Here is a 14,832-nt window from a genome sequence, read left to right as displayed (position 1 = left end):
CTCCTCCATTCTTTCTTGGCAAGCTACATCCCTCACAGAACACAGAAATGTACTTTCTGACTAAGGGCTGCTGCATGGCTCCACCTCACACTGACCCCTCCTGGCCCTCAGTATGAGATTGGAGCAGTCAACAGCAGCTGTTGATCCCACAATCTTAATTTTTCAACAATCCTTGACCTATCATCAACTATCAGACAGCTGCCATTAGTAAGGCAAGCCAAAAATGCTAGTTTCTAAGGTAAAATTGACCCTATCAAGAGAAATTCAAGTCAGAGTTTTTCATCTGGACTTACTCTTCAGTGTTTAATGTATGAAAAGTTAAGTAAAGGTACAAGACTAACAGGGAAATTGTAAAATACTATAGAATTTTCTCTTTTTTCCTTCTTCAACAACTTCTTTTATATTTCAGCCTTATTATTTTAAAAAGGTTTTTTCACTATTTTTAGTACAGAGAGAATGTGTTTCTCTTCTCCCCTAACCTGCAGAAGTCTCAAACATGAGGATCAAGAGTTATGGATCATCTGCCTCGCTCACATCCCTCTCATTACTGATCCTCTCTGTACTTTGGTTTTGTTTTCATTTTCCTCCCTACTCTGTAGGTCTGACAAACAGAATTTTGGCTGGTCACTTGGATGGTTATACCACAGTGATATGCATCTGAGGTTTCCATAAATCGGTCACTATTATTTGCATTATGAAAGGCATGAAAACAGGCACTGACCTGAAGTTTTGGAGATTTTAATTCTCTGTTTATCTTGCCCTCTGCGTATACCTAGAAGGGGGGAAGGAAGGCTGTTACAATTACTTACTGAGCAGCAAAAAGAGATACATTACAATAATGTTCCCCAGATATTATTCAAGATATTATGTCATCTATTCCTGTAGCCACTTTAAGTTTCCTGTAGAACACCAGTTTTTCTCCAATAGTTTCTACAGAGCAGTAAGTGCTTAAAGGGGGTGAGTGAGGGGCCTAAAAGGTTTGCTAAAGGTTACCCAGCCCACAATTAGCAAAACTGGTATGAAAAATCTCAGCTTTACTCCTCAGTTCACTGTTTAGATCACCCCCCGTGCCAAAGTCAGCCATGAGACATTGCCCATGAAAGAAGATTTTTTACCAGAACGAGGTTATTCTTCTCTCATACCTGGTGGGGCCCTGTGCCCCTGCAGGCTCTGCACCTTTTCCCCGATGCCATCAGTAGAAGGGCTGATAAACTCCTCCTGAGGTGGCTCTGAGTGGAGTCCAGCCTCTTTCATCTTCAGAACAGTGAAGGGGGTAACGAAATTGTAAGCTAGGGCCATCGACTTGGCTTTTTCCATCAATTCGTCCTTTTCCTGGATGTCATCGCTCTTCAGCCGAGAGTTGAGCAATTCCTTGATGGTGAGGTAACTCCACGCCCTCTCAATGTAGTTATTGTCACCTTTGCCATCCTCCAGGCCAGGGACACCTCTGATGTCATTTCTGCTCAGCAGGTCAACAGCCACATCTGTTTTGAGGAGGATGTACTTCTTGGAATTGCTGGCAGTCACCTCCACGTGGAGTTTGTCCGAGGTGCGGTTGATGAGTTTGCCGGCTATGATAATTTCAGAGCCATTGAAGTAGTTGGGGAAGAAGTTCTGGGTGACCTGCTCCACATCGTCTTCAGGGTAATCAACACGGATGTCAGAGAGAAGGGGTGTCCCTATTTCATCGTAGAACCTTAAAGCAAGACACATTTTTCACTTTTAGCACTGTGTGAACACACTCTTGCACTTGTACACCAACAAGGACACAGTCGGGTTATCTAAAATGGCTCATAAGTCATTCAGGGGCAGTTTGAGCCATCTGAAACCAAATTTAACTACCACATCCACCCTAACTTGGCCTAGAAAAACAGGGTGGGGTTCTGCCCTTAGGGCTTTTTCAAGGTCTCTGCCCTTAGGGATTTACAAAGCCCCGAGAACCCTCACCTAAGCTTGAAGTTAGCTCTTCTCAGAGCAGGAGGTTGAATTACAGGATCTCCAGAGGTCCCTGTCAACCAGAGTTATTCTCTTCCTCATTTAGATTTTAGATGTTTAGATGCCTGTTCCTTAGGCATGTAAACAGTCTCTTAAGCATGTTCAGAACCATTCCAGCATGGCCTGGGAGTCACTTCCACTGTGGTTCCAGATCTCTGCAAGGAGATATCTGTGACCACTTAAAAGTAAATTATTGGCTTCCAAGAGTCACAGAAAGCATCCCAGTTATTAAAATAAGTACTTAGACGAGATGCTGTTACCCACAGGTTTCTAGTGGTGTTACACATGGTATCCCAGAGCCAGAAACTGTAAGGCCAAAATGTTGGGTCCACCAAAGCTGAAGAGATTCCAAACCAAAGCTTCTGAATCTCTGAAAGACTCCTAGATTGGGTTGCTCAGTGTAGGACAGGCAGGAATACTGTTTTCTGAGAGCCAACAGAGAAAGAAAATCAAGAAAATCTCACCACGCCCCCCATAAATGAGGACATCTCCGAGGAATGGAGGAATCCTAGCTGCTAAATACAGGCACCCTGGCACAGGAGAACTCACTTCTTTGTGGCTGATTTTCTGTTGGTCAAGGCATGGCTTTCCTGGAACCAGGGAGGTTAGCCCTTTAATGCCTTGTTAACCACACTTGTGAGAACACCTCGCACTGTACAGCCAAGAAAACCTTCACAAGGCTCAAAGCCCAAGTTTACAATACTGTGCTTTCCCCACAGCAATGTGCTTTTGAAGGTTCCTCCCGGGCTGCTCCAAGAATACCATATTTCCCATTCAAATGCCAAACTGCTCATCTCTTGGCAAGTCATTTGAGTTTAATTTGGTAAATAAACAAAAAATTGGCCTCAGCCCTTTTTTTAGTTCAAGCTGCATTTATTTGACACATCTGGTTAAACAGACTGTCTGGAAGCTAAAGTCACACTTTCTGCTTTATTCTCTCTCCAAGGGAACCCAAAGCCTGAATTGGTTGACTTTCTTTTAAAGTCTGTCTGAGTGCTCATTGTCTTTCATGCAGAGACCTCACCAGATTTAAAAACATGACTAAATTAAACTTGAGGACTCTCTGTAAATTAACTTCTGAGTTGTAACCAATGGTGGAGATACACAACCTGTCTTAGAGTACAATTCAAGGAAATATCTGTATAAAAATACAACCCGCGGAGCATAAAAAAAAAATTACATTGGCACCCATTTAAGTTTTCCCTCCAACTGAGGTTTGAATTGGCCTCCAGCAGTGATTGTGCTCTTCTGTATAAATTTGGCACTAGGTGCCAGATGGGTTTGCCATGACTGAGCTTGATAAACAGTGAGCTGTTCATCAGAGAGAGGCGTTTGAACAAGTACTTGCAGCACTGGGCTCCTGCAGCCCAATCAATCAGAACATCCTCTATCTGCCAGGGAATGCCACTTGCTATCCAAAATACATGTCCTGAGGAGGAAATGGTGTGGGTGGAGTGACAGATGTATCTAGAGAATTTACTTTTGAAGGAATTCTTGTCCATGCATTACTGCCACAGAAGGCAAAGCCCTGGTGGAAAGTGCTTGGATTTATTGTTCCAGAGGAGTTAGGCATGAGCCAGGAGAGAGATCAGTACTTAATAACCCTTTCTTTTTGGTTTCTGTGGTTAAAACACTAACATTTTGGGAGTGAAAGCCAAACATTTTTATTTGGAAACATTGACACATTGCCAAACATTTTGGTCAGAGATGTGGCCACACATCTTTCTGCTGTGCATTACCAGAGTCTCCCCTTGGACTAGAGCTCCCTTATCAAAAAAGAGGAATATAATCTCTGGTCCTACTGAAGGATGAGGATTTCAGGAAACTTATGAGGAGTTTGAGTTACAAAGAATGAGGAAATTAAGTGACTACATGGTTATCCCAGGAATGATCTTAGTGTGTTTTTCCAAGTCAAGTATTTTGGATCTTGGGCAAAAGGTTATCATTTTCAAAAAATAAAGAAATATTTTTTTTGCTCCAAATTGGAATCTTCATTTATGATCCTCTCCATGCTGTTTATGTTGCTGATTTGATGTGTGAAATGCATCCTCTCATCCTACAATCTACCTGTGAGGAGTTGAGACCTGTGGCCCCCAGCTCTCTGGGTTTACATGTCAGTGATCTGGATTAGGGAAACAAATGCCTTGTTCTGAGGGGCTGGGAAGCCCCAGTACATCTCAGGGGGTCTGCTAAGGAAAAGGAAATTTCTGGGTAGCCATTCAGAGTATCTGATCGTACTCTGCCTCTCCCAGCCAGAGCTGAGCCTCAGGGAAACTCCAATTTCTTGCCATATCTCATTAAAGGATTTTCCATCCCAAAATACTTTCCCAGAGAACCCAAAGAACAGAAAAAGCAGAACAAACCCCTTGAGGTGGCTGGCTGCATCCTCATCCTCCTGGAAAAGCCTCGTCATGCCGCAGTTCTCCAGCGCCATCCTCTCCAGCAGCTTGTGGTCCACGTCGTTGCCAATGCCGATGGTGAAGAGGCAGAATTTATCCCGGATGGCATCCTTGGTGTTGCTGAGGATTTTGGATGACTGTGTTTCCCCGACAGTCGGCCTCCCATCCGTGAGGAAGATGATCAGGGACACGCTCCTGGCGTCGATGTCGTTCTGAGCAATGTAATCATTCAGCAGCTTTGCCCCGGTCTGCAGAGCCCCGTTAATATTAGTCCCTGGGAAGGCAGCAGAATGGTCAGAGATCATTTCTCCTTCTAAGAGTGGTGTGAACAATTTCCCTGGGCTCACTTTAGTGAGGTGACAGCTTCTGTGGGCATCAGGATGTCCCTTTTCTCCACATGAAGTTGTTCTAGCCCTTGAATTCAGTTCAGCTCTGTTACTTAGCGTGAGTTTGTTTATGGTCTTATGAATTAAATTATGAATTTCAGTTCGTCATGTGAAATTGCTGTTGAATGTCTCAATGTACAAAAATCAGCCTGGTAAACAGTCATACTATATCTGGCCAGTACAAACAAAAATTGTTAAACTTAATTATGGGACTCTCCCAGATGATATCTGAACTAGGAAACATTCTGCTTTTTTTTTTTTTTTTTCTGAAGGGCACAACACTTGGAGTCAGGAAAAAAGCCTTCAAATGGGAAGACAAGTGGATGGGTTCCTTCTTCACACCCCAGGGGATACAAAGTTTAAAGGGAAGAGCTTGGCTAGCTGAGGAGTGTATTTGCACAAAACAACTGGCTAGTAAAGAATAGAACTGCCTGAAGTGGGGAGAAAACAAAGTAAATGAGGGAGCAGATGTACATTAGAATAGGCATGAAAAGGATCCAAGCCCACTGTGTGTTCAAAACAAAAAAAAAAAAAAAAGGAAAACAGGAAAATTAGTCCAAGTATTCCCTTTCTCCATGTTTTTCGAGTCAAAGCAGAGGGATTGGCTGTGGGACCTTTGCAAAATCAGCACATCAGGGTTAAAAACAACTTTTAGAAAACAAAGCAGGTGAAATGGGTTAAGAGCTATACACAGCTGACTCCTGGGGGTCTGGAAAGAGAGATCTAGGAAGGTTATCAACAGGATGTGATAAAAAGTCAGCTCATACAGCATGTACCTAGAAACTCAGTGTGCACAGCTCCAGTGACTGCAGCAAGACGAGGAACAAGAAAGCAGCAAAGGCTTCTGAAAAGTCTTCAAAATCCTGACTCTGTCTTCTGCAAAATGGTTCTCAACCAAAAAACCTGCCCCCACGTATTCTAACTCTCAATCTCCAGGCAGATCCAAAATTTCAGAAAGAACATTTTCCCCAAAACCAGAAGAAAACCATGTCATGTAGCAGAGTGTGTAATTTTATACTCAGTTGTATCACAGAACTACTAAGAACTGAAAACTGCCTTTTGCCATGTGTTCAGATATTTAGCAGCAGGATTTTTCTCCCATTTCTTTGGTGTGTAAGTGCAACACAGACGTGTAACCAAACCATGTTCTTTGTGTGTGTTCGTGTTCAGTGGAAGATACTCAAGGAATAGCACCTTTATAGGGAAAACGCAGAGTTATCCAAACCTGGAAAAAGCCTGAAGCACCTGTGGTGGAGAATCACTGCACCTTCCTATTGAACCACAGTCAGTAATTTCCTTTACTTTTGTTCTCTGGCAGGTTCATGGGCAAACCCAGCTGGTTCCTGCACAGCTCTCTTGGCACTTCAGGAGAAAAAGGCTTTGTTCCCTGAGTTTAGTCCCACCACTGGTAATTGTTTAACTGGGCAGGTCCCTTAACCACTTCCTAAGCAATTCCTCACACAACACAAACAGCACAGCCAACCATCCTGTTTGCTGTGTTTTTCCATCAGAGGGTTTCCTCTGCTAGGAGTGGTCACTGCTCAGGGGCAACCATGGGAAGGCCCTCCCTGACCTTCAACCAGCTGTGACCACTTCCATGGGGAAGGGTTTGAATAGGTCATTTTGCAGCTCTCTGGGCACAGCTGCTGGAATATGTTTGATTGCAAACCTCGCTGTAGTGAGGAGATTTGTAGTTGGAAATTTTTTATACTACTGTCCACAGCCTCACAGGAGACCTATGAATCAAATTAAAACTCACACCTGCACTCTGCCACCATTCTGGGGTTTTCTCTGACTGCTTTACTCCAGGCAACAAGGCACAAGCAAAAAGGACTTAGAAATTCTTAAATATCATTTTGGGTGCTCCTTGGTAGAGACAAGAGGACAGTACTAGGTGAGAAGGCAATCTGCAGAAGGCACATCTCACAGTGTGTGCTCCATCCCTGGGGTTTCCAGCCCAGACAAAATCATGAGCCTGCTTTCACAGAGCCTTTCAGAAACGACACAATACTGGCACTGTGTGACCTTTGCCAGGGTATGTTTTCATCTGCATCCTCAAGAAATAACCTTGGAAGCTCTCCCATTCCGAGGGTGTCACCAGATATGCAAGAGAATGGAATCAAATTTGTTTTAATGAGTGTATGGAACCACAGACTAATTTTGGTTGGAAGGAACATTTAAAGGCCACCTTGTCCAAACCTCCTGCAATGGGAAAGGATGGTTTCCCTGAGGAAACCCATCATGTATGTTAATAAAGAACACATAACCCTGAGTGGAGGTGAAAGGACCCCCTTGTCCCATGACCTAAATCCCAATGTCTTTTTATTCTATATGCTCCAGGACCACATTCAGCGCTCTCTGTTCTGTTGTAGTTAATTGGACTACACAGTTAATGCCATCTGTATCTCTGATCATACCTCCAGTGGGTGACATGTTGTGGATGTACTTTTTGGCATCCCTGATGTTATTTGGAGTAACTGGCACCAGCCGGTCCTGCTGCCAGACCTTTATTCGGTTGGAAAAGCCAATGATATTGAAGTGGTCTTCAGGCCTTAGGTCCTGGAGAATTGTGAAGAGGGCTTCTTTGGTCTAGAAAGAGAAAAGAAAGCAGCAGACACGGCTGTCAGTGTTTTAGTGGGCAAGAATTTAGTTTTAAGATGTTTACTGATCTTTTAGATATTTCTACACTGTCAGTTTGGCTGATGAAGAAAACTGGCCTTCCCTGTCTCAAGGCCTGATCTCTGTGGTGCCAGGGCAAATATGAGACGAAAAACAACGCAAAAGGTCTTGTGAGGCACATCCAGACCTAACTAAGCTTAAAAATCAGGCATCACAATTAGGATAAAAGCTCCCAGTGACTGGGAGAACAACGTTCTGAATTAAGGGATAGTGAATAATAATGACTAATAACAAACTCTTAGAATTTGTCTAACGCCCTCTAGACTGGCAGTAAGCTTCAAGTGGCATAAATTTAAAGTAGGTGACTTATAAGTTAAAAAAACAGTAAACATGTCAAAGGATGCACATTTTCTGTTCATAATTAGGATACTATTTGCTGCATGTACACTTTAATGAATACTTTCAGCAATTAATAAATGTTTAGGTTAATATATTAAATTAACTAGATATAAAAAGAAGTCCTGACTAGTTATTGCAGAGTCTTCCTGCCAGTCAGTTTTGTCCCAGGTATATAATTTTTCATCAATATGCCAACTGTTCATCATCATGTGTAAACACAGGCAACAGAAAGCTGGTCCCAGGATGAGTTCTTAGCAAAGGAGGTTAAGGATCCTGGGTTCTGGGAAAGCCAGACCACTGAGGAAAAGGCAAGAGGAAGACTGCAGAGCTGTCCAGCTCCCCTTGGTGAGACCAGCTTGGATTTAGCAGCCATGCAGCTGCATTCACATGGAGACAGACTTCAGCTGAGCAAGATGCAGAGAAGTTGCCCAAAAGCAGCTTCTGTCGATGCAAACATACCCTATATTTGGATGCAAAACACATGGGAGGAATATGAGGCAATATCTAGGCAGAGGAATCAGCAGATTCTCAGCTCAGCCCCTTCTTGGCCACCATTAAGCCTTCAAATTCCAAGGAAAGCTATGCAAGAAATTATATTGTGGGCTCACCAGCATTTAAAGGTTCCTCTCATGCCTGTCAGGAAAATATGTGAAGGGCTTGTCCAGAAGAAATGTAGAAGTAATCAGCAGTGCTGGAAACCACATAAGCCTAGGCCTGATGTTGCTATGTAAAGACAATTTGGAAAAGGGCTCGCAGGACTGATCAAGCTGTGTCATCAATATCCCCCTGGATTGTGCATGGCAGATGATGATGCAATGATGCAAAAAAATCTAATCCTCACAGCTGGTGCCTTGGCTCCCAGTCCACCTGAAATTAAGGGGAATATTTCCCATAGCTTCAAACATTCTGGAGCCAGGTCTGGAGACTCTCCCTGCCTGTTTCTGTCCTCTGTACAAATCATTTTGCTCTGCAGGGATCTCAGGCTTAATCCCTCCACTTGCTTAGCTGGAACATTCCTCCACGTCCCACCACCGTTTCACAGACAAGAATAATGCAGCAAATGCTGGTGGAAGAGATTCTTTCAAAGGGAAGGAGAGAACCCCACTAGGTCCACATCATGATGTGCAACAAGCAAACCTTCACAGAGGTGAATTCCTGCCCCAAACATGGAGGCTGCCTCCAGTCTAACAGTCCACAGAAAATGGAAAAGTTGGGTAAAATATTTGAAAAAGAAGAGAAGGTTTTACTCTCTCTCATCTGCTCTTTTACAACAGCCTTTGTATTGTAAAAATGCTTCAGATAATGCATGACATCAGCCTTCAGAGACAGCCTCCATCAACATCCCATTTTACAGAGAGGAAAACCAGGACACTTTTGTAATTATGTCAAGGTCAGAAAGTGAGAGGTTCCCAAAACTTGGGGTTCCCGGCCCTCAGTTCAGTCAGCCAAACCATCCCACACGTGCACAGGCAGCAATCACACAGAGGAGAAAAGGACTCTTGGATTTATTCCATGATAACAAGGTTGGCCTGAGTATTTGTCCCTCAAAAAAATGGATCAAAGTAAGCAGAAAGTGAAAATGGAGAACCTTCTATCCTGTGTGTGAGCAGGCCTCCATGCCAAGCTCTGCTGAGGGAAATTTGGGCAGGGTGTTAAAGCAGGGAACAGCAAGACCACAACTCCCTACATACACATCCCCCCTCTACTCCCACAAAGGAGAGAAACAGAGGTTCCTAGAGGCAATGATTTAAAGAAAAACTCCCCAAATCTCATTATCTATATTACAGCTCTGATTATAATTAACATTGCTTGACCTCTCTCATTACAAAACCCCTCTCTTCATTTTTTTTTCAATTCTGTGAAACTGCACTTTTCTCAGAGGGATTTATTGGGCCCAAATAAGCTCTGCTGTTTCTGAGAACAAGGCAAGAGGAGAAATAATCTTGCTTTGGCCTACTTGCAGAGAGGCTGCATCTCACTTCCCTTGTGCTCACAAATTCCTTTTGACGTTCTAGCCTGTATTCAGCCAAAAGAAAAGGAAAGGAAAAAGTAAAACAGCACAAAGCAGAAATAGCTTGGTGTACACAGCATCCAAGCTAGAATTGCAGAGAGGATCAGGAGGGAACCAAAACACACATTCCCAGGAAACCCAGCACTTCTCCACACCCTCATACATGGGCCAAATGTGGGGCTGGGACCATCCCTCTCTCCCCTTCTTCAATTTCCTCTTTGCTTTTTGTCTCATTTTCATCACTCCACGGAGTTTGAGTCAATTTTTCCCAGGAAAAAACTTCTGCCATATTTTAATGGATATGCACTGACAGCCTGGATTCTGGCATCTGTATCCTGTGCTTGCCTCTGCAGCTTAAATTAAAACCCTTTGAATTTATGTGACATGCACACAAACATATGTACAAGTGTGCGTGTGTGTGCACATGGTTTTGCTCCAAAGCAAAGAGAGTGAGGGAGGCCATATGGTTCATTCTCCTGCAGCTTTTACTCCATTCACAGCAAAAATAAAGGGTGGGATTCAGCTTTGCCAACTCAGTCATCAGAAAGCTGGGCATCCCACCTAATCCTGCTGCAGGCAGGGGAAGCCACCTCCAGGGAATAATCCATGCCATCTGTTTTGGGCAGGTTTTAGGATGGGCTGAGTCACTGTCTGGAAGTGCCTGTCTCTAGGCTTTGCCTTCAAGCAGAGAAGGTGGGACTCACCTCCAGAACTAATCCTGCCCCATCCTGAGCATTCTGATTCTTGCTGGAGCCAAAAGGAGCTGAACTGTGTCTCCACCTCTCCCAGAGTGCTCTGAATCCCCTGTCTCTTCCTATTTCCATCTCTCTTCCCAGCTCATGAGGACTCCCAGGTATGTCCTGAAGACCACACTCCTCATGGGGTGGAACAACATGCTTTTCTATCTACCAGCCTTCCCCACCCACTAATGCTTTATGAGAGAGATGTGATTCCCCTCAGAGTGCTGGATATGATTCAGCAGCTGGCAGGCAAAACCAGCTTTCAATAAGGAGAATATCTTGGTAAAAGTGCACTGCTTGAAATCCTGAAGGACTCATCCATGACCAAGTGCAGTTGGTGCCCAGCCATCTCCTCCCATCTCCACCAGACCCCAGGCAGAGCTTTGCAAAGCTCTTCTGGCTGCAGTTTCAGCTGGGATACAGCAGCAGGTTTCTGCTTCTGTCCTTGCAAGGCCACAGCTGGAACTTCTGGCTCCAAGGAGCCAAGGGCTGTGGCTGCCATGGGATTCCCAAACTGTTCTGCTGCCAATGGGGTCCTTGCATTTCCACTCCCACCTGGCCCCAATGAGTCATTCCACTGAAACTGCTGCCAAAGAGGCAGAAAAGTAACAATTTCTACCCTGCTGAGGGCCAGGTCATTCCTCCATGGATGTGCACATGACACTGGTTAATTTTGGAGATAAGCTGGACCCACTCACACTGAGGGAAAAGAGTTTAGGGGTGCAGTGCCTCTGTGCCAGGTGCTGCAAAGTGAAATACTTTTCCCAACATGTTTGCCTGGGGAGATGCACTTGGAGCAAGGATTAAAGCAGAGGATGGCAGGAAGTAACAATACAGAAGACCTGAATAAAAATCCTTTTTTACCATTTGGGAATGGTTTGTATGTGAAATGAGGATTTAAAAGAGGATAACTTGGTGGAGGAAGATTCCCGTTTCCCTCAAATTAGCACAGATAAAATTGAGGTGAGAGGTGGAGACTGAATTGCCACTGCATTTGAGATGAGGAATTGTGCTGGTAAATGAGCTGCCAAGACAGCTGGAACCTTGGGACTGAACCAGCCACCTCCAGGGCTACAAAATGTCACCCCCAAACCTGGAGCAGTACAACCCTGGTCTATAGCTGGGGACAGGGGATGTGACCATGACTGCCAGGGAGTGACCACAGTTTTCTTATGTCTGTGCTTCATGAATGATGAGAGAGGAGAGAAACTAAATGACTGATGTGCAAACAGTGTCTGCTCAAGCCTACGAGGCCAGAGACAAGCCAGCTCCCAGCCACCACTCTGACCTTCCTTGTCACCTCTGCACTGACACCTGGACATGCAACACAGCTGCTGTCTGTCTGGTTCTTGCTTGCTGCAGGCCCTGCATCACAGCCAAGGTGATTCAGAGCTGTACCAGCCCCAGCAACAGCAGGAAGAGCAGAACTCCCTCAGCTACACTCGAGTTTGGCTGCTATTTGTCACCCTTGTACCCAGCCCTTGGAGTTAGCTCTGACAGACCTCATCTTGCTTAAACACTGGTGGAGCAAAGCATGGGAAGATACACACTCTTATGAGAAAGCTGAGAGCCTTCAGCCTTTTTTTGGGGGTCAAAGATCTGCCTCAGAGACATCTGGGATGATGTCAGACCATCTGGGCACCTTTTAGGAGGAATCTGACATTTCTTTCACAGTCCCTTGTTTGTTAGGGGAGCAGGGCGAGGGTGAGGCCTGGCTACCCTGAGAGCTGTGCAGCTCCCAGGGACACAATATGTGGTTGTTAGGAGCTGTGGCACTGCCAGACATTGGCCCTGCTGGGCAGCAAGGGGAGAATTCAAGCACCTCATTAAAATGCATATCCCAAGCCCACGTATTCACACTTTCCATTGCCTTAGGAGCACTTCTGAGTGTTTCATCCAGCCGCCCTCGCAACAGCTGGGCAGCAGGACTTCATCACCAGTGACACAGCCTCTTCCAGCTCAGCCAGCACCAGGGAGCTGCTTGGGCTTGGGATCAGCCAGTTTAGGAGCACTGCTAGCAGAGAGGAAAGCATTCCCAACCACAGCCTTTGGAAAACAGCACCCACTGACAGGAGGAGATGCACAAGAACAGCCTGCAGAGAGCAGACCTGGGGCCATCTGCATCCAATGTGCTAGAAGATCCCACAACTGAAGACAAAATTTCAGCACCCTTCGTCCTTCCAGATTCCTTGTGAGAAACCAAATTTGACAAGAAAGGAGCTAAGGTACAAGATGTAGGCTCAGAGGGAATTAGGAAGCCATAGCTCTGTCCAGTAATGTGTCTGAGAGTGCAGCAAAGGGCTCAGAAATGAGATCTCCTACCGCAAAAAGGAGAAAAGTACAAGTGAATATATTGTTTGGCAAAAGATTACAAGGAAATACAGGGAGACAAACCAAAAGAGCTCCTTCTTCCCCTTCAATATCCTCTGTGCTTTGGCTCTTCTCTTTCCATTTCCAAACATGCAGAGGCAGCTGATAAAAAGGTCCAGAGCTGGGTTTTTCAAACAGCAACAACCAAAACCCATCAATGTCCCCATGGTCTGTCAGAAGGATTAATTAGTACTATGACTTAAGGAAAGGCTGGCATCAAAGTCACACCTGAAATGGTGCTAACACGGTCAGACAAGGTGCTGCCATAGGTTTGGTTAGGGTCCAGAGCCAAGGGGAATGCAGTGGGAGCACCACTGACACATTACAGGGAGCACAGAGAGAGCAAAGGTTTGGGCTGTGTTGTTCCTGCTGAGGCTGGAAGCCACATCACGTGAGTTTTGCTTTCCTCTGTGTCCCAGTGCCCTTTCTGCCCACATAATGTTGGTCACATGTCACCTGCCAGCAACAGGGACATCTATTAACCCCAAAACCAGGGGTTAACCCAGAAGTGTGTCCTTGGATTGTTTTACCTTCCTGCATCCCACTCTCAGAGAGGACAACTGGCCCTTTCTGCCTCCACAGGGAATGTCCTGCAGCTGAGGAACTGCAACTGCCCCTCTCCCTGTCAATGTATCTTTGTGCTTTCTTCCTGGCAGACAAGAATGGCATAACCAGGGAAAACTCCTTCGCAATTCTGGACAACAAGCATTTTGTTCAACACTGACACAGGCCTGTGATGGGAGGGAGTTTGAATATGGAGCTCTGGACAATAAAGGTCTGTCTCCAGTCCATGGTCCAGTCTCCTCCTCCTGAGCATCCCAGGTCCTTTGCTGGTCACTTGAACATTGCTGACTCCCTGTATGGCCTTAAAAAAAGTTGCTTTGTAATTTCCCAGGCTGAAAAACAACCATCCTTCAGAACAAATGTTTGTTCCTATTGCCTTTTCTGAAAAAGGTTTTCCATTTAACATTGAGTAAAACACTTAGCTCCACCTCCATCCAGGACACTTAAGCACTGGATTTTTGCTCAGTAGATGATAAAATTATCTTCAAGGATGTGATCAGTTAGAGTAACTCACTTGTCTAGTAAGCATGGTGAGGATAAATACATGAAAAACTAATATGATGATCAAAAGCTGATCTGATTTCTCAGGAACTGGAGTTCCATGGGTCCGGATGCTCAGTCTTTGCAATCTCACTGCAGCACTGAGGATGTGAATAAATGCCAGTGTGAAGATTTAAGGAGGCAAGTTCTAATCAGCACCAAGCATTGTTACTTGAAGCCCTTATCCCAGTGCAGAATGGATTACAGTTGGAGCAGTAAACAATTCCGTACAGTAAATAAGGCAAAGGGAAAAGCTTAAGTGCTGTCCCACAGTGCTACACTGAAATAACCCCACTGGAAACAACGGGGCTGCATGGGCACACAGCCAGACTGACACAGCAGTGTCTGAAGGCCACATTCTTCTCTTGTGCTTAGCTCATTTTAAGTGGAATCAGATCCCATAACATGCCCATCAGACAGTCAAACCCTTACCCTGTCAGCATGACGAAAGATTTCCATGGAGAGAGCAGCAAAAAGGTCAGCATCAAGGGAAAAATGCCCCATGCCCTTGATGCAGAGCTTGACATCTCTCCCTCTGCCCATCCTCAGAAGATGGAGTTCATCCCAGGGCACAAAAACTGTTCCAGTAATTGGGTACTGTCATTTTCTGTCACAAAGATCAGCCCCAACACAATGCTGGGAAGAGCTGACATGCCCAAAAACTGTCCACAACACATCCCCTCAATTTCAGCAATCATCAGCTGCTGTGTTACAGAGCAGGAATTGAGCTGAGACACAGCTCATCATGCTCTTCATACTGATTACAACCATCCTTCATCATGTAGCCACTCTCACAGAGTGGGTGTCTC

At 45.0% G+C, this 14,832-nt stretch overlaps 1 protein-coding gene across 1 annotated transcript in view; it reads right to left on the bottom strand.

The window, feature by feature from the left end:
- Positions 1 to 14,832, bottom strand: part of ITIH5 (inter-alpha-trypsin inhibitor heavy chain 5) — a 44,102-nt gene that overhangs the window by 5,721 nt on the left and 23,549 nt on the right. The window contains exons 8-11 of the mRNA XM_053943522.1: positions 7,198 to 7,369; positions 4,359 to 4,668; positions 1,143 to 1,696; positions 722 to 772 (exon numbers count right to left, since the gene is read on the bottom strand). Of these exons, the coding sequence (XP_053799497.1) occupies positions 722 to 772; positions 1,143 to 1,696; positions 4,359 to 4,668; positions 7,198 to 7,369 (1,087 nt within the window). The remainder of the gene's footprint in view (positions 1 to 721; positions 773 to 1,142; positions 1,697 to 4,358; positions 4,669 to 7,197; positions 7,370 to 14,832) is intronic.

This window comes from Vidua chalybeata, chromosome 5 (assembly GCF_026979565.1).
Source record: "Vidua chalybeata isolate OUT-0048 chromosome 5, bVidCha1 merged haplotype, whole genome shotgun sequence".
NCBI lineage: Eukaryota > Metazoa > Chordata > Aves > Passeriformes > Viduidae > Vidua > Vidua chalybeata.
The sequence above is the reverse complement of the archived record's forward strand: the minus strand, read 5'-3'. Positions and strand labels throughout refer to the sequence as shown.